Here is a 25,914-nt window from a genome sequence, read left to right as displayed (position 1 = left end):
TAGTCATATAATGGTTGCAACATTAGGTGAACTTCACCCAAAACCCTTTTAGCATCTTCTTACTTTGTAACAAACTTCTGACCATGTTGAGGATGGTTTAATTTATCATCTTCGTTATACTATTTTATTGAGGGGATAGAGTGATGTTAATGGTCTTTAAATACCATATGTTTCATAAAATCTTTCAAAATTCTTCAATTATTTTTCATATTTAGTTTGTAAGACTTTGATAGTATAGTTAGTTTGATTTTCCATTTGGACTTTAAATTTCTTGAATGATTCAAAAACCTTTGATTTTTCTTTCGGGAAAGAGATTCGTGTTTTCCTACTAAAATCATCAATGAATAACAGAGATATTGGTCCATATATGCCGTGTGCAATAGCTCAAGAGATCTTTTTTAGGGTAGGTTGACTCCTTTCAAAAACTTTTTCTTGACTGTTTGTCAAGAATATGTACTTCACAAAATTAATTTAGAGAGTTAATGTATGATAGTTCTACTACCGTCCTTTTGTTAGATAATAAATTAAGTGCATCAAAATTGAGATGTCCATTACCATATCCAAGAGTTATCTTCAAATTAGCAATAAGACATATGTCATCAACATGCTTTATGTTCAACACGAATAACTTATAAGTGATAAAGACAAAATTTATCCCACGATCTTACTAGCAAGAGTGAGTGAGTGGGTACATAACGATTTGAACCCTCAATCTAAGGGAGGGTATGCTCGTACTATCAAGTATTTTTCGTTAGTTTGTTTTAATCGGTTAAAGTTTCAGCTAATATTATTAAAGTAATAATATAAATACACAACTCTAATTAAAAAAAAAACAAACTACGAAAGGTTAAATAAATAATTATATAAAAAATTCAGAAAACAGACGCAGTAACACAAAACGAAGAGAGAATGGGTGAATCAATCGACGCAAATGTTTCACTCGAAACTACAACCATTTCTGGTTACAGAGCTACCAAATAAAAACTAAATAAGATTAAAAACACAAAGAGTTATTTATCTGTTCCCAAAAAAATCCATGGCTGAAGCTGCAGACAGTCAACGATTGAAGTCAGTTTCCACCCACGAGAAAAAGGAAAACGAAAGGCAGCCATAGACGAACCACTCAGTCAAGTCTTCTTCTTCTTCTTCTTCTTCTTCTTCTTCTTCTTCTTCTTCTCCTTCTGTAGAACAGATGGGACAAGAGGCAAGAGCAGCAGCAACGTCAAAATATCATATGGGGAATCATCACCGAGCTCGCTTCACCCTCATGATCTCCTCCTTCATCGTCATCATGTTTTGGTTGGCAGCATTACAGCCGGCAGAGGCGGACGACGGGTGGCCGATGCCGAGTAGGTGGGTCGACCCAGATCTACTGTTGCCGTCGCTGCCTCAGGGTACTACTCTTCCGAGGCGTTCACTGAAATCATTCGGTTGCGAAAATAATTGTCCGGCTCCTATCCATGAGCCGCAACCTCCTCCAGTGAAGCGACCCCCACGCCGACCATAAGCCTCCCAGTGGGCTTCCCGTGCAACGTTGACGTACGTCGATCGAGTATATGCATGTTTCTGTTTTCTCAGCTTGCTTCTGTCTGCAGCAACAAAAATATTCGAAGAGAATAAAAAGTATCTATTTTGTCAAGATTTCTTGGAGTACATGGGTGTGTTAGATATGCTTGTGCCACCTAATTCGTTGGCTATTCTTCTTCTTCTATGTCCTTCGTGTGTTAGATATGCTTGGGCTTACATCTTCTTTCCTCTCAATCAACTACGATACGATTTCAACAAGGAAACCAAGAGAATCCTAGATAGCTAAGAAGCATGAGTTCTTAGGGATGATGCTGCGGTTATTAATTTGCAGTCCTTTAAAAGCATAAGATTCGGAAGAAATAAATAAATTTAATTTAGCACGATCTTTATTGCACGAGGAAAAGACAAGCGAAAAGTTGAATAAGAAATGATTCCCAAGTATCTTCTTTTTTTTGTTCCAGGAGGAATCAAAGTTGTGAATCTGAGTTGGTGGTTGTGTCAACCAGAAGCCTTTGAGCTTAGAAGCCGGTATGTTCTCAACCATCCATGGAGATGGAACTGGAAATGTGGCTTCTTGCCATAGTTTGAAGAAGACTCGTCACCAATCCGTAGAAATGGTATTGTCAAGTGGTCGTTGGAACACCGCACACGTTTGTCCGATAATTTTCTTACTCGAGTCGAATCTGAGGGCTGGATTCTATCGGAATCTAGAAAAGCTCCTATTTCTTACAGGCACACAGCGACATTTATGATCTCAAAACTTCTCTGGATAAACAATCTGAAATTAAGGATCTTCTATCCATTTTTTAGCATCGAAGTATTATCGTCTTATAGTTACTATTTAAGTTAAGTCAAATCTGCATTGGATCTTCTCACTCGAGTCAATATCTTTGACCATAAACTAGAAGACTCACATATATTGAACTAAATATTAAATATGTTCTATAAATGGAGAACCTTCAAATAATATAATTATTTATTGATAACTTATTAGCTGTCTTTGTACATCTATCATATGTAATTTATTTAGATAGATAGTCATTTTTCCTTATGACTATATAAAAGATATAATTTTTATTGAGATATAATTTTCAATTAAAGTGTGCTCATACTTCTTCTATACTCAGATGCCAATTGGGTAGGTGATCCCACTAATATACATTCTACTATCATTTTTTTTGTTCTTTAATTTTCTAGAGGAGTAAGAAATAAAGCATTATTGTTCCTTCACTATCATGCTCTTGTTGATATTACTATAGAGTTACTTTAGTTAGGTTGGTTTCTTAAAATTTAGGAGTCTTTTCTCGGTCTATACCACAAATTTGTTATGATAATTCTAATATCATTCAAATCACCCATAATGAGCACAAAATATTGAGATTGATTATTATTTTATATGATATCATCTTCAATATGACAACCTTTAACTTTGCTCAATCAATAGATATATTTCAACCTATTATCTTCACAACAATTTAGCATCTTAGTTTTCAAACTTAATGTTGAATCTTAATGAAACTACTTGATATATGTTTATGATTTAATCTGTGTTTTAAGTGACGCAGGATGCTTCGATTAGGATGAGACAATTAAAGCAGAAAAATCATGTTGTGCCGGAGGAACATGTCAGAAGATTGGACGTCGGGCTAGTGGATCGGTCGACGTATCGACAGAAGGCTTCAGGTCGTGGACTCGGGCATCGGGCCAAAAAGAGCGGGTATTGTGCCAAGGATATCGGAGTTGCGGAGTCAACTGACCGATTGGGCAATAGGCTGCAGGAGAGGACGATGCGCCGAAGAATCGGACGAAGCGTCGAGGGACCAATGACATGCCAGACAACTTGGTTAATTACTTAGGATTAATTGTCTCGATCGAAGTTTTGTTTTAAGTGTGCAGGATTAACTACGATAGAAGAAAGACATGCAGCAGGAGTTACGCCGGAGTCAAGACTATGATCACGTTGGGAGTTCGAGAGTTCGACGGAAGTTCGGACAGTCGTCGAAGGTTCTACGGGAACAAATCCGAGAAGTCCATAAGCTTGCTAAAGAAGCTCGTCGGAACTCGCCAAGTGAATCGTCGCAAGTCCAGGAGTTTGCCGGAAGTCCGCAGAAGCATCACCGAGGGTTCATCGGATGATCGACGGAAGTTCGCCGGAAGCTTGCCGGAAGAAGCGATTGACGCACAGGAGCAAGTTGCAGTAAATGTCTTAGGAAAAATCGTAGTTAGCACATTGATTAAGTTGGAAATGGGAGGTGATCCCATTAACTTAATCTTGGGGCAATTGGGCCCCTGAAAAATCCAAATTGGGCCGAATGGATCAACCCATTCAGACCCTGATTTCTGCCAAGCGGTTGAACCGCCCAAGGCAGGAGGTTGCACCGCCTGGGCTCAGTCTCTGAGCGAGACTGGGAGGTGCAGCCGCCCTAGCCAGGCGGTGGCACCGCCTGGGGCTCAGTCTCTGAGCGAGACTGGGCGGTGCAACCTCCCCTGACAGGAGGTAGCACCGCCTGAGCTCAGTCTTCGAGCTTTGCCAGGCGGTGCAACCGCCTCAGTCAGGAGGTGCAACCGCCTGAGCTCGGTTTTCGAGCTCTGTCAGGAGGTGCAACCGCCCCTGACAGGAGGTAGCACCGCCCAGAGGCTCAGTCTTCGAGCTCTGCCAGGCACGAGGGAACTAGCAGAGTCAAAGACTCGAAAGTTCACATTTTATTGCATGATTTTGAGCTTTTTCGAATGCAACCAAGCGAGACTATATGCGACATGTACACCCGTTTCACGGATGTCGTCAATAGTTTAAGAGCTCTTGGAAAATATTTTTCGGATTTTGAACTCGTAAACAAGATTTTGCGTTCTCTTTCTAAGAAGTGGGATTCAAAAGTAACTACAATACAAGAAGCTAAAAACCTAAACAATTTACCACTTGAAGAACTAATTGGTTCGTTGATGACATATGAAATGGTGCACAATGCATATGATGAACATAATAAACAAAATCACCTTCCAAAGAACAGGAAGGATTTGGAACTCCGGACAAATGAATACCACTTGAGTGATGACTCAAGTGATGAGGACAATGATGAACTTGAACTTCAAACACTAAATCTTAATAAGTTTATTAAACAAAAATCTAAAATAAACAATAAACTTGAATGAAGGAAGAGGCCAAAGAAGAAGAACACAAAGTGGGATGAATCGAGCTCCTCCGAAGATGAGGAGAAAATCAAGAAAGGCGAGGTGACAAACTACGCCTTAACGACATTCAATGATGAGGTAATTGAAATCCCCCTAATTTATTTTGAAATTACTTGATGCTTTCATGATGTATTTTCTTTTTTAGTTTAGAATTATTGTTTAAAAAAAATCATGATCATGCTAGTAATTTCGAAAATGATAATATTGCATATTTTATAAACAAACAAAATGATTTTGATTGAAAATATGAAATCATGATTAAGAAGTAATAATGTGTATCATGTTGATGTCCATTGTTATTTCTCGATTTTGAGTATATTAAATCATATTTAATTTGAAGTTATGATTAATGAGTATATATTTTTGAAATTATGATGATTCTTGATAATTATGGATTATCGATTTTCATGATAATAACAGTGGCTTTAAAAATTGATGCATGTTTTGATTTGACATAAATGAAAAGACATGCTAACATGAAATCCATCACTTAAGATAAAACACTTAAAAAAAGAGGAAAAATATATTATCAATGAAATCATGAATCTATTTATGTTATAGATTTTGTGAGCCACAAAAATGATTTTGATGATTTAAATTTGAAATGAGTTTTATCAAAATCATGATCATGATTTGTCAAATTGAATGAATTGAAATAATAGGAATAATGATTTGTAATCATATAATAATGAGTTTATATGTTTTAAAAATATATATGATGATAATGATGCATGCAATGATGAAATATTCATGATAAAATAATTGTTTTGACATTCAAGACTTGAATTTTCATCAATGCTATTTGCCTTTGTCATAATTTAGAAATTAATGTAAAGGATCCTCCCTTCTTTTTGACAATGACAAAGGGGGAGCAAAACATGCTTGAAAGCTAATTTGCTAGCTCACATAATTAAAAAAAAAAGAAAGAAAATAATTACACTTCTCAAAAGAAAAGGAATTGCTATCTTGAACATCACCAAGAAGTGCTATCTTGCAAATCTCAAGATGCACAAATGCAAACATGCAAAATTTGTAATTTTGCACATCATTAAAATTTATGATGCTTTGGTGATTATGCACGTTCTAAAATGTTATAAGATTCACTAGCTTGCATGATGTAGAACTTGCTATATTGAACATCACCAAGGAATGATATCTTGCAGAAGCAAAAAGTTAACTTGCACATCTAGCAAAACTTATATTTCAAGAAGCAAGAGTTGCTTTCTTGAACATCTCAAAATTACTAGCTTGCGTGTCTTAAAATTGTATACTTGCCATCGTACTACCATGATGATGAGCATGTCTTATCTTCATGTTTGTATTTGAAAAACTATGGCAAAAATATGTCCGAATGATTGAACTTGTTAAAATTAATTTTCGGACTTTCTTGATTGAATGATCAAATCACTCGATTGCCATGATGATTTTACACAATTACATGCCCTAATAACAGGTTGGAAATTATGTGCTTTGGATACAAAAATTTCCATGATAATAAGCATGTTTTGTCCTCATGATTGTATTTGAAAATCAATAGCGCAGCCTTGTCCGGATGCATGAAAGTGTTAATTTTATTTTCGGATTCTCTTAACTATTGGTATCCTAACAATTGGATTTTCGAATTATCCTCTTTCAGATTTAATAAGCATATATCATATCAAGTTTAGTTCATATCATTGATTTTTGACATATGTAATCAACTAGCAAATACATCTCTCATACACATATCATGTGAAAAATATTTGAGAAATGGATTTGATGAATATGGATGAAAGTGTTTTTACTTGCAAGGATTTGTTTCACATACATATCTTGATCCATGTAAAAATGAAGCATGATTTAATCTCTCATCGATTCTAACTTTACTCGAAGTAAACTCACAAATAGCTATATCACAAATAGTCTTCCTCCTTCATGCAAAAAGATAATAACAGATAAAAAAGGAAGAAGTTTTCAAAGCTATCTCCATGTCATGTTTTCCTTGAGATGTTTGTATAATTGATATCCTATCACTCACTGTTGGAAAATGACATGAACCTAGTTATGACATGAATAATTACAAGCACTTATGCTTAAAATTTGCTTATATCGTTCTCCGTTTTGTTGATGACAAAGGGGGAGAAATATATGAATTGATGCTATGAACACTGATGCTATGCTTGCATCATCAAGAGATATATGAATTAATATGATTGCCATATTTGCAATGCTTGCATCATCAAGAGATATATGAATTGATGCTATGATTGCCAAATTTGCATTATGCCATGTTTGCATCATGCGTTCAGATATCAAGAACTTGTATCGTAATTTTACTTATTGATATCTTGCCATGTGATGAAATGCTACAATTGATAAACACTTGAAATGTTTGCGTTACGATATCAAAAGCTTACATTGCAATCTTACATGTTGATATCATACCATTTGATAATAGCAAACTTGCATGATGGTAAAAATGGATATTATGTTTTTCATGCAATGAGTTGAACCAATATCAAAAACACTTGATTGTGGTACTTCTCCTTTTTGTTGATGACAAAGGGGGAGAAGTATGTTGATGACATGACATGCTATGCATAAGTTTATGCATACGTTCATAATGACGTGTTGCAAGTATTAATGATGAATATTGCAATGACTTGAATTCAGTTTGAATTCAAGGTTCTATCAATATGGCATATTGATAGGGGGAGTTTGTTTAAACTCCGGGAGTTAAGTTTAACTCCGTCATCAAGTGGTTGTCATCATCAAAAAGGGGGAGATTGTTGAATCTCGTATTTTGATGATGAAACTACTTGATATATGTTTATGATTTAATCTGCGTTTTAAGTGACGCAGGATGCTTCGATCAGGATGAGATAATTAAAGCAGGAAAATCATGTTGTGCCGGAGGAACATGTCAGAAGATTGGACGTCGGGCCGGTGGATCGGTCGACGTATCGACAGAAGGCTTCGGGCCGTGGACTCGGGCATCGGGCCAAAAAGAGCGGGTATTGTGCCAAGGATATCGGAGTTGCGGAGTCAACTGGCCGATTGGGCAATAGGCTGCAGGAGAGGACGATGCCCCGAAGAATCGAACGAAGCGTCGAGGGACCAATGACATGCCGGACAACTTGGTTAATTGCTTATGATTAATTGTCTCGATCGAAGTTTTGTTTTAAGTGTGCAGGATTAACTACGATAGAAGAAAGACATGCAGCAGGAGTTGCGCTGGAGTCAAGACTACGATCACGTTGGGAGTTCGAGAGTTCGACGGAAGTTCGGACAATCGTCGGAGGTTCTGCGGGAACAAATCCGAGAAGTCCATAAGCTTGCCAAAGAAGCTCGTCGGAACTCGCCAAGTGAATCATCGCAAGTCCAGGAGTTTGCCGGAAGTCCGCAGAAGCATCACCGAGGGTTCATCGGATGATCGACGGAAGCTTGCCGGAAGAAGCGATTGACGCACCGGAGCAAGTTGCAGTAAATGTCTTAGGAAAAATCGTAGTTAGCACATTGATTAAGTTGGAAATGGGAGGTGATCCCATTAACTTAATCTTGGGGCAATTGGGCCCCTGAAAAATCCAAATTGGGCCGAATGGATCAACCCATTCGGACCCTGATTTCTGCCAGGCGGTTGAACCGCCTAAGGCAGGAGGTTGCACCGCCTGGGCTCAGTCTCCGAGCGAGACTGGGAGGTGCAACCGCCCCAGCCAGGTGGTGGCACCGCCTGGGGCTCAGTCTCCGAGCGAGACTGGGCGGTGCAACCTCCCCTGACAGGAGGTAGCACCGCCTGAGCTCAGTCTTCGAGCTTTGCCAGGCGGTGCAACCGCCTCAGTCAGGAGGTGCAACCGCCTGAGCTCGGTCTTCGAGCTCTGTTAGGAGGTGCAACCGCCCCTGACAGGAGGTAACACCGCCCAGAGGCTCAGTCTTCGAGCTCTGCCAGGCGGTGCAACCGCTCCAGTCAGGAGGTGCAACCGCCTGATCCCGAAATTCCGGGAATTGACAATTTTGAGCTCCAAATTTGAATTGAGTTGGGGCCTATAAATACCCCACCCATTCAGCACTGATAGGCAGCAATTTTACACCGAAATCTTGATCCTTTATGTGATTCTTAGAGCTCAAAATTGTTGTAAAGGCCAAAAGTTCTTCTCCCTCTGTTCTTCCAAGTTCTGAGTTGTAAAGAGAGGAGAGAAAATTTCTGTAAGGGTTATCTCCTAAGCCCGTCAAAAGGAGTGAAATTGTAAAAGGGTCGTTGGCCTTCGCCTATTGAAGGAATGCCTCTAGTTGACGTCGGTGACCTCGTCGGTGGAGGAAGCCAAAAGTGGAGTAGGTCAAGATTGACCGAACCACTCTAAATCTCGGTTTGCATTTACTTTGAGCATATTATCTTTACTGCAAACCTCCTCTGAAGCTTACTGCTTTCTGTGCATATACGATCGGGTTTCAAGCCTTTCACTTTCCGAATCAGCGTTTAGACGTAAATCTATTTTTTCGTACGATTATCATATTTCGGATTGCGTTTACGTTTTGAGCTCTACCATAACTGCAAACTGCCTTTATACTCTTGCTTAAATTGCATCTTGCCTAGTTAAGTGATTTACGAATAAGCATTTAGACGTAAATCAGTTTCTTCGTACGAACGTCGTATTTTAGTTTGCACCTATATTCTGGTTTTCATCATAGCTGCAAACTGCCTTCATAGATTGACTTTAACATCATCTTGCTTAGAATCGGCTTTCACACAGAAATCGTTTTAATAGTTCGAACACAGTTTCGTTTTAATCGCAGAAAGTTTTCCGCTGCACTAATTCACCCCTTCACCCCTCCCTCTTAGTGCTCTTGATCCTAACACTTAAGTGGTTTTCTACATCAAAATTTATGAGATTACTTAATAATACTTTATAGGGTATAAAAGTTTCTATGTAAATGGGATCTCATATCCCTATTATGATTATTCCTATAATGAATATATATATATATATATATATATATATATATATATATATATATATATATATATATATATATATATATAAATATAATATGGCAAGCTCTCTTTGTGCTGTAGGGTCTAACTAAAAACTTTCATATTTCTTGATTTTTCTTGCTTATTCTCTACCAATTGTTTGTTTAGATGAATGATAACTAAATAGCATAATATCCCTTGACTCCTGATCATAGAATAAAGTAAATTGACTGTGAAGAATATAACTCGACTCTGAAGAGCATAACCTAACTCTTGATTGCAAAACTAACTCTATAACTCCTGACAGATCCTAATTCAAAAAGGAATATTATCCCTTTCAAATTAAAAGATTTGAAGCAGTTCTAGTTTAGTCTTTGAGATTAAAAGCTGGATCAGAAATAGACTAAGCACATGCAAAAGAAGAAGCTGAATCAAATTCAAAAGATAGGGATACTATGTATTCTATCACTGGTGCACAATAGATTCAATTAAAATCTTTTCTTGCTTCTCTGATAGGGATACTATGTATTCTAGCACATGCTCAAAAGATAGGGATACTATGTATTCTAGCACATGCTCAAAAGATGAAATTACTATTTACGAGAGAGGTGAAGACATATCTATGATCATGTATCTTGAGCATCTACTATCAAGGTATCATCTTTTTTTTTAGCTTTAGAGTATAGATATATCTACAGGAAATGAGAGTTTACTTTAGGTACCCATTTAGTTCTGGGTTTCTCGTAAAAAAATCTATCTATTTTGACTAAGGAAATTAAATTATTTATGGTTCCTTTAAGAAACCAAACTAATTTGTATGAATTATATTTTTTAAAGTGAACATTTATAAGCATAAGATTCATTTTTTTTTTCATGAAAATAAAGAGTGCCCTTTCTTTTTTTCATCCCTATATCTTGGATTTGGAAGTTGGTAAAGACCCACCCCTTGTCTAGGTCAATTAAACTCATTTCACTTGCGTCAACGAACACGGTTTCTACTCGGAATGAAACTATAACTGGCCATTCTCCACAACAAGCAACAGAAGCTTTCACAAGGACTCCTTGGACCACAGACACACACCTCGCATCACAGAGCCAGTACTCGATCCAGCTTCTTCTCCAACTAGAAATCAATATATTTCAGTACTTCCCGCTTCGTCGCCAACACTCAGTTACTCGTTGGTTCTCGTTTCGTGTGTGACTTAATATTTCGGTTCTGTCCTTGGCTTCCCCGAGTGGTGGTCGACCCTCTTCTGCTCTGGCGGATAACGAAACTATTTGACTTGACTGAAGCCTTGCATCTTGTGCTGTTGCTTGTTTATTAGTTGTTTGAGTTGGTGCTCAGAAAGCCATTCATTACGCACAGAAAGAATTCAATAAACGAGTCAACTCACCTGACACGTCTCTCCTTTGCCGCCGATTTCTGGCTCCGTGTGCCGTAGCCTTCCGGCGTCACCCGGCAACGGGCAGTTTCTCGCTGCCCAACAAATGCCACTGTTTCTCCCAGCGGTCGAGTCGTTTGTCTATACCGACATCCTCCTTCCAATCCGTAAGTCCAAGACCCACCGACGGGAGCCACTGCCATCACCATTTAGCATCTCCTCGATAACAATAGTTATCATCAATATGACAATGGGGGATTGCTTTGCAACAAAACATATGCTAAGAGAAGATTGACAGTCTGGTAAAGGATGGTTGATTGTTATGTCATTCAAATCCCACTTCCATACCAAACAAGTTGGGTATCTCTCATCTTGATAGCTGTAAGAATACCGCATCAATACAAGCATATCGAACTCTCATATATACATATACAAACATACATACATACATACATACATATAAATATATATAAATATATATACATATATATATATATTCATATGATTATTATCAAATAACATAATGTAGGACTCGGATTAGCACAAAAGACAATGAAGGTTCTTTATCAACCCATTCTGGATAAGTGTAATAAGTAGGATAATTATTTTCCTAATATGAATGTATCTAAAATTTGATTAAAAAGAAAATAAAATGTGCTGTTTCCAGCATCCCTATCCATCAAGATGAGTGTGGCCAATCCCATACAAAAGGTCATATCAAGAGGAGAGAGAAGAAAAACAAAAGAACCATTGAGGTGTTCGGCAACGCCTCTTCCGGCAGCAAACAAGTTGGGTATCTCTCATCTTGATAGTTGTTGTTTCTCTCTCTTTCTCATTTTTTGTTTTAGGGTAATAGGATTGTAAAGGGTCTTGTTTATATCCCTAAATTAGTCCTAGATCAATAGTTTTCTACTCCGAATTAAACAGAAACTCTTAATTTATCTCAAACTCTTAATCTAATTCCATTCAAATTTAAAGTACAATGTGTGACATCCTACCTTAATTTAAATTTCTTTTAAAATTCTAAGTAATCTTTGCGGGTGCTCAAATGCTTCGGAGGTTTTATATAAATATATATATCTTGATCTTCATTTCTGCAATACTTCTTCTCGATTATTTTGTTCTTTATTTAATATCCTAGAAAGTAGTACCTTACATGAATATATTTGTTTCTATTATGATCGACTGAATTTTTTTAGATAATTTTAAAACTAAAAAATTATCATAAAAAAATTTAGTAGACATGACATGATCAAATCCTAACCCTTTTAGCACATTTATGCAATACTTCTTCTCGATCATTTTATTCTTTATTTAATATTTTAGAAAGTAGTATCTTATATGAATATGCTTATTTCTGTCATGATTGACTAGAATTTTAGATAATTTTAAAGCTAAAAAATTATCACAAAAAATTTTAGTAGACACTAAATATTTTAGAAAGTAGTATCTTATATGAATATGCTCGGCTTTAATCACAAGATAATATTTCATCAAACCCAAGTCAGTCATGTCAATTTTTTTCTTTATAAAAGATTGAATCTCATGAATCATGTCACCATCTTTACTAGTATAAATAACATCATCCATATATAAGCAAACATTTAATATCATCCTTGTCTCTTTATATTTTAATATGGGTATTTTTCCAATCCACATGTCTCAAAAGATTTATTTTAAATCTTTTAATCATAAATCAAAGAGATTGATTAGCATAAACTTTTTATAACTCACTAACCAAATAGACTGATTTAATATCAAATTGATAAACTAACTAATTATTTTGAGCTACAAGAGAAAATACTAACCTCACTGTTTCTTGTGATTGGATCACCATTTTCAAATAGTGCAAAGTGAATTAAAATATTATCATCTTCTTTTTCAACATTTATAAAATCATAAAAAATAGTAATATGATGTTTTATCTATCCTAGTTGCCTTCTAATACTTGGAGAATCTCCAGCTTGGAAGGAGATCCTCTTGATACAATATAAACTTCTTATTATTACTTACCGTACAAAATGATTGATTTAATATCTAATTGATAAGCTAAACAATTATTTTGAGCTATAAGAGAAAGTGCTAACTTCACAATTTCTTATCTAGTAACCAGTGCAAATACCTCATTGTAATCAATCTCTTTATTCTGTTTACAGCTTTTTGCAACTAGACCAGTTTTATATTTTTCAATAGTTATCTTCTCTCAATTTTGTTCTATAGATCCACTTTACACCAACAGACTTTTGCTTCGGAGGTAAATCAACCAATTCCAAGTTTTTCTTCACTTGTATAGCTTTAATAAAGTCTATCTCATTTTGTATAGCTTTTCTTCACTTTTTATTATACGATGCCTCTTCAAAGGTGATTGAATCACCACTTATAAATAGTACAAAGTGAACTAGAATATTATTAATTTCTTCTTAAGCATTTGTAAAATCATAAAGATTAGTAATATAATCTTTTATCGATTTTGGTTGTATTTTAATTCTCTTTGAAAGAAATTATAGGAGCTGATGTAGATGGTGGTGTTGAAGATTTTTTAAAGTTGATAGACTTGGAAAATCTCCCGCTAGTGAAGGATATCAAAGATATCCTCGTTATAATATAAACTTGATGAGTAAAAAGTTTGATTTAATATTGATAAACTAATTAATTATTTTAAGATGTAAGAGAAAGTACTAACTTTATATTTTAAGATGTAAGAAGTAAATCAATCTAACTCTCAGGTTGATTCTTTCCGATAGACTATATCTCCTCTTGTATCACTTTCTCCATTTTTGCCTCCTTAAAAGTGGTTGGATTACTATATATAAATAGTACAAAGTAAACTAGAATATTATCAACTTCTTCTTCGGCATCTACAAAATTATGAAGATTAGACTAAGCAAAGAGGTACGAAGCAATCATCAAAGAGGTAGATTCCTTGACTCTCTATATTCTATTATATGTGAATTCATATTTTTCATATTTTCACAATTTATATTTTGAAAATTATTTATTATGGTATTTAGATTTAACACATAAAAAGTTAGATTAATTATTATTATTATTATTTTGATTTTGATGATTATTTAATTATATTTTGATCTCTCTATCTTCTAAGTATTTCATAGATTTTTATCTAGAATTTTATGTGTTACAATAATTTTCATATGAATTAATAGATTTAATTCATAGAAATATTTTTTAAATACTTTATATTATTAATTTATTTTAAATAAAGAGTTTTGTCTGATTATCTATGATTTTTAGGTATTTGTAATAATTATGAGAATTATATATAGTTATTCATTTTATATAAATTTTAATTCATGAGGATAGATTTTGAAACCTTTTTATTTATATTTCTATTTGAATCTACTATTCTGACTGTCCTGAATTTTATTTACTTATTCTGATTTTTTGAGTAATTATGTTTATTATATTAGAATTATTGACCTGCATAATATTTTAATTCATAAAAATATATTTTGAATATTTTAATTATGTTTCTATTTTGAATAAACTATTTTTCATGTTTAGAATTTTATTTGTTTAGTCAGAAATTTTCAAGTATTTTTAGATATTAATTTGGAATTCTTAACTTGAATAATATTTTTAATTCATGAAAAATAGCTTTTGAATTTTATTGATTATATATCTATTATGAATAATTCAGTATATATTTTCTCTACCTGTGATTAGGAATGATATAGTAAAGTTAAAGTTATACTGCAACTCCAAATCACACTTCAATTCCATCATCAAATAAAGATTAAGTTGGAATCTAAGTTCAAAATCATATTCAAGTTAGCTCAAGCTTCACTCATATTGTACTCAAATACATATTCCAAATCCTAAATGCATTAAGACTCTCGAAGTACTAAAGGTTAGGAATATTGAAGTCCTAATTGTATTAGGACTCACTAAGTCCTAACTTAAGGTAGAACTATACCCTTTCCTCAATTATAAAAAGAGGAGTGCCTCAAGCATTCTCAAAGAATCCAAGTCATACCCCCTCTTAAGAAGCCACCCGACCCTAAGGTAGGAAGAGAGGTGGGAAAGAAATAAAGGGGTTTGCAAGTTTGATAGCCCTTATTGATCCTACAACCATTTTACCATAAATTTTTTTTATAATTTACTATAGTCTTAATATCTTCCAAAGAGATATTTGATAAAAATGAGTAAAAGAGAAAGAAGAACCAAAAAGCAGCTAAAAACTCTCACAGTCAGCCCTACTCCCAACTTGTGATGAGAGCTAAAGGAAGAGGAGTTCTAGAGTCAAAACCTTGTATCATAATTCTTCCATTATCTTTTTATTTGATAATAAATTAAGTGCATATATCCAAGAATTATCTTTCAAATTAGCATTAAGGTATATGCCATCAACATGCTTTATGTTCAGCAAAGAATAATATAACGATTTGAATCCTCAATCTAGGGAGGGGATGCTCGTACTATCAAGTATTTTTCGTTAGTTTATTTTAATCAATTAAAGTTTCAGCTAATATTATTAAAGTAATAATATAAATACATAACTCTAATTAAAAAAACAAACTACGAAAGGTTAATTAAATAAATATATAAAATTCAGAAAATAGACGCAGTAACACAAAACCAATTGAGAAAGGAACGAAGAGAGAATGGGTGAATCAATCGACGCAAATGTTTCACCTACAATGATCGAAACAACAACCATTTCTGGTTACTGAGCTACCAAATAAAAACTAAATAAGATTAAAAACATAGAGTTATTTACGTGTTCCCAAAAAAATCCATGGCTGAAGCTGCAGACAGTCAACGATTGCAGTCAGTTTCTACCCACGAGAAAAAGGAAAACGAAAGGCAGCCATAGCGAACCACTCAGTCAAGTCTTCTTCTTCTTCTTCTTCTGCAGAAGACAAGGGACAAGAGGCAAGAGCAGCAGCAACGTCAAAAATATCATATGGGGAATCATCGTCGAGCTCGTTTCACCCTCATGATCTCCTCCATCATCATCATCATCATGTTTTGGTTGGCAGCATTACAGCCGGACGACGGGTGGCCGATACCGAGTAGGTGGGTCGACCCAGATCTACTGTTGCCGTCGCTGCCTCAGAGTACTACTATGAGGCTGCAACTGCGATCAGACGGTTGCGAAAATAATTGTCAGGCTCCTGTCTATGAGCCGCAACCTCCTCCAGTGAATCTACCCCCACGCCGACCATAAGCCTCCAGTGGGCTTCCCGTGCAAAGTTGACGTACGTCGATCGAGTATATGCATGTTTCTGTTTTCTCAGCTTGCTTCTGTCTGCAGCAACAAAAATATTCGAAGAGAATAAAAAGTATCTATGTTGTCAAGGTTTCTTGGAGTACATGGGTGTGTTAGATATGCTTGTGCCATCTGATTCGTTGGCTATTCTTCTTCTATGTTCTTCGTGTGTTAGATATGCTTTTCCTCGCAATCAACTACGATACGATTTCAACAAGGAAAACAAGAGAATCCTAGATAGCTAAGAAGCATGAGTTCTTGGGATGATGCTGCGGTTATTAATTTGCAGTCCTTTAAAAGCATAAGATTCGATTGTTGGAAAGAAATAAATAAATTTAATTTAGCACGATATTTATTGTATGAGGAAAAGACAAGAGAAAAGTTGAATAAGAAATGATTCCCAAGTATCTTCTTTTTTTTGGTCCAGGAGGAATCCAATTTGTGAATCTGACTTGGTGTTTGTGTCAATCAGAAGCCTTTGAGCTTAGAAGCTGGTATGTTCTCAACCATCCATGGAGATGGAACTGGAAATGTGGCTTCTTGCCATACTTTGAAGAAGACTCGCCACCAATCCGTAGAAATGGTATTGTCAAGTGGTAGATGGAACACCGCATACGTTTGTCCGGTAATTATCCGACTCCAGTCGAATCTGAGGACTGGATTTTATCGGAATCTTGAAAAGCTTCTATTTCTTACAAGCACACTGTGGCATTTATGATCTCAAAACTTCTCTGGATAAACAACCTGAAACTAAGGATCTTCTATCCATTTTTTAGCATCGAAGTATTATCTTCTTATAGTTACTATTTAAGTTAAGTCAAATATGCATTGGATCTTCTCACTCAAGTCAATATCTTTGACAATAAAGTAGAAGACTCACATATACTGAACTAAATATTAAGTATGTGCTATAAATGGAGAACCCTAAAATGATATAATTACTCATTTATAACTTATTAGCTCTCTTCGTACATCTGGATATATCATATGTAATTTATTTAGATAGATAGGTTCCTTATGTTGTTGTACTTTGAATTTTACACTATATAATAGGAACAATTTTTAATGGGATATAATTTTCGATTAAGGTGTTTCATACTTTGAACCAAAATATCATGCTCTTATTGATACTACGATAGAGTTACTCTAGTTAGATTGGTTTCTTAAAATTTAGGAATCTTTTCTCAGTCTATAACACAAATTTGTTACGATAATTCCAGCATCATTCAAATCACCCAATAATGAACACAAAATATTGAGATTGATTATCATTTTATATGATATCATCTTCAATATGACAACCTATAACTTTGCTCAATCAACACTAACGATCAACCAATAGATATATTTCAAACTATTATCTTCACAACGATTTAGCATCTTAGTTTTCAAACTTAAGCTAGTTTCTATATCTGGATTTATGGGATTACTTAATAATACTTTATAGGGTATAAAAGTTACTATGTAAATGGGAACTCATATCCCGATTATGATTATTCCTATATATATATATATATATATATATATATATATATATATATATATATAAGGGCCTAACTAAAGACTTTCATATTTTTTGATTTTTCTTGCTTATTCTCTATCAATTGTTTGTTTAGATGAATAATGACCGAATAGCATAATATCACTCTTGATTGATTGTGAAATTGACTCTGTTGTGACTCTTGATCATATAATAAAGTAAACTGACTGTGAAGAATCTAACCTGACTTTGAAGAACATAACTTAACTCTTGATTGCGAAATTGACTCTATAACCCTTGACTCTGAAGAACGTAAACTCATTCCTAATTCAAAAAGGAATAATAACCCTTTCGAATTAAAAGATCTGAAGTAGTTCTAGTTTAGTCTTTGAGATTAAAAGTTGAATCAGAAATAGATTAAACACTTACAAAAGAAGAAGGTGAATCAAATTCAAAAGATAAGGATGCCATGTATTGCGCACGATAAATTCAATTAAAATCTTTTCTTTCTTCTTAGCAAGATTCGAAAGATGAAATAAATGATTTAATATGATGCTCAAAAGATGAAATTACTATTTACGAGAGAGGTGAAGACATATCTATGATTATTTGTCTTGAGCATCTACTATCAAGGTACTATCTCTTTCTCTTAGTTTTAGAGTGTAGATATATCTACAGGAAAATTAAATTATTACCCATTTAGGTACGAGAGTTTACTTTAGGTACCCATTTAGTTTTGGATTCCTCGTAAAAAGATCTATCTATTTTGACTAAGGAAATTAAATTATTTATGATTCCTTTAAGAAACCAAATTAATTTGTATGAATTATATTTTTTAAAGTGAACATTTATAAGCATAATATCCATATTAGAGTGTAGACATATCTATAAGAAATGAGGGTTTACTTTAGGTATCCATTTAGCTTTGGGTTCCTCCCGAAAAGATCTATCTATTTTGACTAAGGAAATTAAATTATTTATGATTCCTTTAAGAAACCAAACTAATTTGTATGAATTATATTTTTTAAAGTGAACATTTATAAGCATAATATCCATATTTTTTTTCATGAAAATAAAGTGTGCCCTTTCTTTTTTTCATCCCTAAATCTTGGATTTGGAAGTTGGTAAAGACCCACCCCTTGTCTAGGTCAATTAAACTCATTTCACTTGCGTCAACGAACACGGTTTCTACTCGGAATGAAACTATAACTGGCCATTCTCCACAACAAGCAACAAAAGCTTTCACAAGGACTCCTTGGACCACAGACACACACCTCGCATCACAGAGCCAGTACTCGATCCAGCTTCTTCTCCAACTAGAAATCAACCTATTTCAGTACTTCCCGCTTCGTCGCCAACACTCAGTTACTTGTTGGTTCTCGTTTCGGGTGTAACTTAATATTTCGGTTCTGTCCTTGGCTTCCCCGAGTAGTGGTCGACGCTCTTCTGCTCTGGCTGGTAACGAAACTATTTGACTTGACCGAAGACTTGCATCCTGTGCTGTTGCTTGTTTATTAGTTGTTTGAGTTACTTGGTGCTCAGAAAGCCATTCATTACGCACAGAAAGAATTAAATAAACGAGTCAACTCACCTGACACGTCTCTCCTTTGCTGCCGATTTCTGGCTCCGTGTGTCGTGGCCTTCCGGCGTCACCCGGCAACGGGCAGTTTGTCGCTGCCCGACAAATGCCACTGTTTCTCCCAGCGGTCGAGTCGTTTGTCTATACCGACGTCCTCCTTCCAATCCGTAAGTCCAAGACCCACCGACGGGAGCCACTGCCATCACCATTTAGCATCTCCTCGATAACAATAGTTATCATCAATATGACAATGGGGGACTGCTTTGCAACAAAACATATGCTAAGAGAAGATTGACAGTCTGGTAAAGGATTGTTGATTGTTATGTCATTCAAATCCCACTTCCATACCAAACAAGTTGGGTATCTCTCATCTTGATAGCTGTAAGAATACCGTAGCATATCGAACTCTCGTATATACATATACATACATATATACATACATACATTTATATAAATATATAATATGAATGTATCTAAAATTTGATTAAAAAGAAAAAAAAACGTGCTGTTACCATCATCCCTATCCATCAAGAGGAGAGAGAAGAAAAACAAAAGAACATAGTTGTAGTTGTTGTTTCTCTCTCTCTCATTTTTGTTTTAGGGTAATAGGATTGTAAAGGGTCTTGTTTATATCCCTAAATTAGTCCTAGATCAATAGTTTTCTACTCCTAATTAAACAGAAACTCTTAATTTATCTCAAAATCTTAATCTAATTCCATTCAAATTTAAAGTACAATATGTGACATCCTACCTTAATTTAATGATAAATAGTATCCATATATAATTTCTCTTAGTTGTATCTTATAATCAGCAACAAAAAAAAAAAAAAAAGGAGTCACAAGCTCTTTATTAAAGTCAAAGATGGATAGTATCCATCTATAGTTTCTCTAGTTGTATCTTGTCATCAACAAAAAAAAAAAAAGTAAATATACTCAAGTCATTCAAAATAATTTGATCTAGAAAGCACCAGAACATTACAAGCATAAGAATTAAACGAAGGAAAAATAACTGAAATAGTAAATATAAAATAATATTAATTTTTTAAGGTTACGATGAATAATTAATATTATTTTTATTTTTTTCTTGAATGAGATATTGATATATTTAATGTTTAATCAAAATTTTATAAGCCTTAGAGTTTAATATTATTTTATCTAACCATACAACTCTGGTCCACAAGGATATCTAAATAGTATATTCTTTCTCATCATATAATTATATATATATTTTAAAATTATTTAAATATTCTAATTATTATTATTTAATAACATCTATGAGTAATCCCTCACTATACTTTTATAAATTTATTAATTTATGACACTTTGGCTGTTACTAAACTCAAAACCTAAAAACTTATATATCTTGCAAATGATAATATAATTCACACATCATAAACCTATAAGCCTATTGTGCATGACACTTCCGTAGCTACTAATCAAATAAAATTAAAATATATAATTTATAAATAATATTCATTTGATTTATCTTTAATATTATTTATATAAAACTATTTAATAAAAAATAACTATAATAACTATCGAACGTAATCCTTGATTAACATAATCATATTCAGTCATTGACAACACATGTTTTTCTTGTTTCATGTATGTTGTCAATCCAAAATAAACTAAATTTCGAGAAAAATAAGTGTAATCATGTCCTAAATATTTATTTCAACCCAAAAGTATACTATAGATCTCCTTCGATATAGTTAACAAATATTTATTAATAATAATCTCATTTTCTTTAATACTGTACAGAGGCCTATGTTAATTGGGCCTCTCGGTAGGGTCAAATTTTGGGAACCAAGTGGGCCACTCTCAATTGGGTAAGATTTATGGCAAAATTAAGGTCAAATTAAGGGTTACTATTCCTTTTTGAATTAGGAGTGAGTTTAAGGAGTCAAGAATAATAGAGTCAATTTTATGTTCTTCAAAGTCAGGTTAGATTCTTCGCAGTCAGTTTACTTTATTATATGATCAAGAGTCACAGAATCAATTTCACAATCAATCAAGAGGGATATTATGCTACTCAGTTATTATTCATCTAAACAAACAATTAATAGAGAATAAACAAGAAAAATCAAGAAATATGAAAGTCTTTATTTAGGCCCTTAGAGCGCATATATATATATATATATATATATATATAGGAACCAAGTGGGCCGCGTCCTGCTTTCCTGGGGTCCTTTCTCTCTCACGGTCGACACCAACGCCGACTCTCCTGTAGGTGAGTGCTGCTTCCTCGACCCGGACGTCATCGATCGCGGCCTCGAGACCGTCGCCCGCAGCTGCCCTGGCCTTCGGAAGCTCTCCCTCGTCGCCAGTGACTCGGAGGCCGGCCTCATGGCGATCGCTGGAGGGTGCGACACTATGCAGGAGCTGGAGCTCCATCGGTGTTCCGACCTCGCCCTCCGCCCCATCTTCGCCTTCAAGAACCTCCAGATACTGCGGCTGGTGGGATCCGTTGACGGGCTCTACTGCGGGCCTCGCGTCACCGACATTGGGCTCACCATACTGGCTCATGGGTGCAAGCGGCTGGTGAAGCTGGAGCTCAGTGGGTGTGAGGGTAGCTACGACGGGATCTCTGCCATAGGGCGGTGCTGCATGATGCTTGAGGAATTGACGATCTCCGACCACCGGATGGGCGATGGTTGGCTGGCGGCGTTATCCTTCTGCGGAAACCTGAAGACGCTGAGAATGCAGAGCTGTAGGAGGATAGATGCTGATCCAGGGCCATCGGAGCACCTCGGGACATGCCCGGCCATCGAGACGCTACAGATGCAGCGGTGCCAGCTGCGGGATAAAAGAAGCTTACAAGCACTGTTTATGGTGTGCGAGGCAGTTAGGGATGTTGTGTTTGAAAATTGTTGGGGGTTGGACAACAACATGTTCGCGCTTGTGAGCATTTGCAGGTATGTATGTTTCTTAGATTTACACCCTAATTTGCTGTCATTTTATGATAGTAATTGTTGCCATTTCTTCGTTTTAGCATTTGCAGGTATGCATGTTTCTCTATGTTTCTTGGATTTACCCCCTAATTTTCTGTCGTTTTATGATAGTAATTGCTGCCATTTCTTGGGTTTGATGATGTGCCGGAAACTGTATGGTTCCGTAGTGATAGAAAAGCACATTACAGAAGCTGAAGATCAAATTTGGTCCAAGTTATATCTTCACTCCTAGACTATTTTTCCTGGACCGCTCAGCTAACTTTGCCACTGAGGAAACTTCAAGTTTCTGATGTTTGCAATTGCCAGCAGATTGGCAGCCAGTCATGGTTAAGGCACACAGGCTGCCAATCTCCTTTATGATCAGTGCAGAACAATGTGCACCTTTTGGTGTTGTTTCCAGGGAGCTACCATATGAACCTTGCTGTAACACAACTCATCGTCGGAGTTTAATTGCCTGTTGGTGACTATTTGTTATGTCACCTATACTGTAGCAGTAATAGGTATCATCTTGAACCATTTTTTATTTTGACTTCTTAGTTCATCAGACCCTTATAAGTCAATCTTAATATTTGTCCACGTCCAAATACTAGGTCGGCTCTGATACCAAATGTCACGACCCGACTGACCAAAATGTTTAAGCTGGAGTTATCGTAATACATTTATCGTACCCTTATAAATCAATCTTAATTTTTACCCACTTCCGATGTGAGACTAATTGAGAGTGTTACATAGGGCTTCTATCGATTGCTTTTGTAATTACACTTTATCTCATGCAGCTTTAAACTAAGTGTAAGGGAAATTGTTTTCTCCACAGAGATGCAGTTGTAATAGGTTTAAAGTTCCATTTTGAACTAAGTCACTGCTCAATGATGTAAGGTTGGAATGGTTGGATAAATAAATCACTTTCAAGTGGTGCCAAATATGGTTTATAAGTGTGTGTATATAAACACACACAAAGTTACTGTATATGGTTTGATGTAACTGAAGAATTTCTAACTCGTCAATTGATTCAATATGTGCATATATGCAGAAACTATATTCAAATATGTGCAGCTTTTTTGTTTAATCCATTTATTTTGAACTTGAAGAGCTGACCCCTTTAGTTGTGTTGATAACTCCACTTGCTTTCTTTTCTGGGTTCGGGGTTAAAAGTAATTGTTATTTGTGTTTCTCCAAGTCCTTACTGTTTCATCAGTTCACATGGCTAGTCCTCACTGGCAGAAACAGAAAAGACAAGTTTAACCACTGAAGTATGTACATGCTGCAAAACTCTATGGAACCGAATGAATTTGATTTGGCTTGTTTTTAATGTATTTTCTTTTTTAAAATTTTTTTTGAGATAAGAAATGTACTTTTATGGTGGAATTTGGATGAAGAAACAGTACATGTCTACAATTTATGGTGCTTATTATTTTGGGTGGATATTCTTTGAGGAAGAGGTATTTTAAAGTTTGATAATTTTTGTTTTTGAAAATTTTGAATTTAGAAATGATGTACTTCTAAAAGTTTGAAAAATGTTATCAAATGTTTTAGTCATCTGTTTATATTGTATCGAGATCAAAACATTGAAACTGGACAACCAACTAGACCAAGGTGTGTATTTATCGAATTTGCCCAGGAATCAGTCAGACTTGGGTGGTTTTGTTAAGTTTTGGCCAGTTTGAGCTGATCCAGATGAGTACTGGACCATTTTATTTTTGCATTTTAGATTATAGTTAATATTTTCTTTTAATTCTCTGCTTTGGTTGATCACCTTATCACTTTCTCACTATGTTGACATCTTGGTTTATGGAGGCAGATGGACATAGGAATGATTTTGAATGTCTGTTGCTTTTGTATGTGTGCCATTTTACAATATCTACTTGGGTTTTTTAATACAATATGCCCTATTAAAACTTACAGACACCACTGTGGCCATGGCAGCCATCAATCCATGCAAAAAAAGAAAAAGAAAAAGAAAGGAAAAGGAATCTGTTATCTGCTTATATGATTTTGATGTATGATTGGTAAAATGGCTGTAGCTATTGATACCAGAATCATGCATGAAATCCCAATTTTAGAAGCTGGTGTCTCAGTTTTCTGTGTTCACGTCATCTTATAGCTGCTTTTATGGTTGGTCAGTCTTTTAACTGATAAAGTTAGATCTATTTCTTTGGGATGCTACCCTTATAAGATCTGACTATTGCTTATCCTTTCCTACTTCAATCAATTTATATGGGTGTAATGGCCCACTTCTTATACCATTGATTAGGATTTGTATCTATTCTTTTCACGGAGGGGCAAAGTGGCCAAATGGTTATTTTTATGTGGATAATTGCTTATGATTTGAATTAAATTGCTTAAAATGTTATATTTCTGAAGAGGATTTAATATGTGGCTGATGATGGTTCTAGCGTTAAAATTACGGACAATCTATTCTGTACTAGTACATGTACCCAACAAGTCGCTTAGTAGCTGGTCCAGTGGAATCAAAAGTCAAAACACTAGTTTTAGTATCTGATTTATGGCTTCATCAGCCAGCTACAGCTTATTTTATGCCTACAAAGATTGATGTGACATATATTTGATGCTTCTATGTGTATGTGTGGGCGCATATGCATTTGATGCTTGCTAAGTCTGTGTATGTGTTTGTTTTGGTACTGTTTTTCCAAACAGTTGTTGCAAGCTATAAAAGACTGATGTCTAAAACATTAAAATTTTCTTTCGTTTGTTCATCATGAAACACTCGAATGGGCCTCTTGTCATGTATCTTTGATTTCATTTTATATGTTAATGTTATAGATGGGTTTTCATCTGCTCTCTCTGCAGGAGGGTGAAGTTTCTCTCACTGGAAGGATGCTCACTTGTAACAACTGAAGGTTTCGAGTCGGTAGTTCTATCCTGGATGGATTTGCAGAGACTCACCGTCATCTCGTGCAACAATATAAAGGATGGCGAAGTATCTCCTGCTCTATCAAGCCTGTTCCCAGTCCTCAAAGAGTTAAAGTGGCGACCAGATAGTAAATCTGCCCTTGCAGGGACCGGCATGGCGAAGAAGGGCGCGAGATTTTTCAGAAGGTTGTGAAGTCTCAGATAGTGGTCCGTTCATATACCTTCCCTCTCCTCCAAAGGAATAGAAAATTGAACCCAGTGGTCAATAAGAGGTTGTAGAAGATTTGTGAACCAATTGAGCAGAAACCTGTGTTTCCAAACTGATATAGAACCATCATTTTGTGGTGTAGCATGCAAAAGTAGTGTTGTACATTTCATGTACACGAGAAGAATGATGAACCAAAGTGCTTCATCGTTAATCATGTATGTGAAGCATAAAAAACTAACTTATAGTGTGTCCTAGCTATCCATGTACAAGGAGAGGATGGTTTTACAGCATCTCAACATACTACACATCAAATTACATATCTATCTTCATTGTTCTCCATCTTGAAGACAACAGCCCAACTCATGGCAAATTGTGTAGGAGAGACTTAACTAGCTAAACTTACAAGCATATTCCCAATATTGAACAGTTTTTAGCGAGAGTTTTCTGCTGCAAAAGTTAAATAGATCTTCAAGACTTGATCCCAATAAATCTATCACAAGCACACTATGATCACCATCAAGAATGAGCTATTTCATATTTGGAATTCCAG

At 35.3% G+C, this 25,914-nt stretch overlaps 1 protein-coding gene across 1 annotated transcript; it reads left to right on the top strand.

Annotated features, from left to right (window-relative positions):
• Positions 1-1,192: 1,192 nt before the first annotated feature.
• Positions 1,193-25,505, top strand: LOC135608739 (F-box protein At5g51380-like). Its single transcript, XM_065101777.1, has 4 exons — positions 1,193-1,394; positions 1,989-2,055; positions 21,488-22,249; positions 25,094-25,505. Exons 1-4 carry the CDS (start codon positions 1,193-1,195, stop codon positions 25,347-25,349), a joined length of 1,287 nt encoding a protein of 428 aa, XP_064957849.1. The 3' UTR covers positions 25,350-25,505.
• Positions 25,506-25,914: the final 409 nt, after the last annotated feature.

This window comes from Musa acuminata, chromosome BXJ2-4 (genome assembly GCF_036884655.1).
Source record: "Musa acuminata AAA Group cultivar baxijiao chromosome BXJ2-4, Cavendish_Baxijiao_AAA, whole genome shotgun sequence".
Lineage (NCBI taxonomy): Eukaryota > Viridiplantae > Streptophyta > Magnoliopsida > Zingiberales > Musaceae > Musa > Musa acuminata.
Note: the sequence above shows the minus strand (reverse complement) of the source record. Positions and strands in the feature narration are given on the sequence as shown.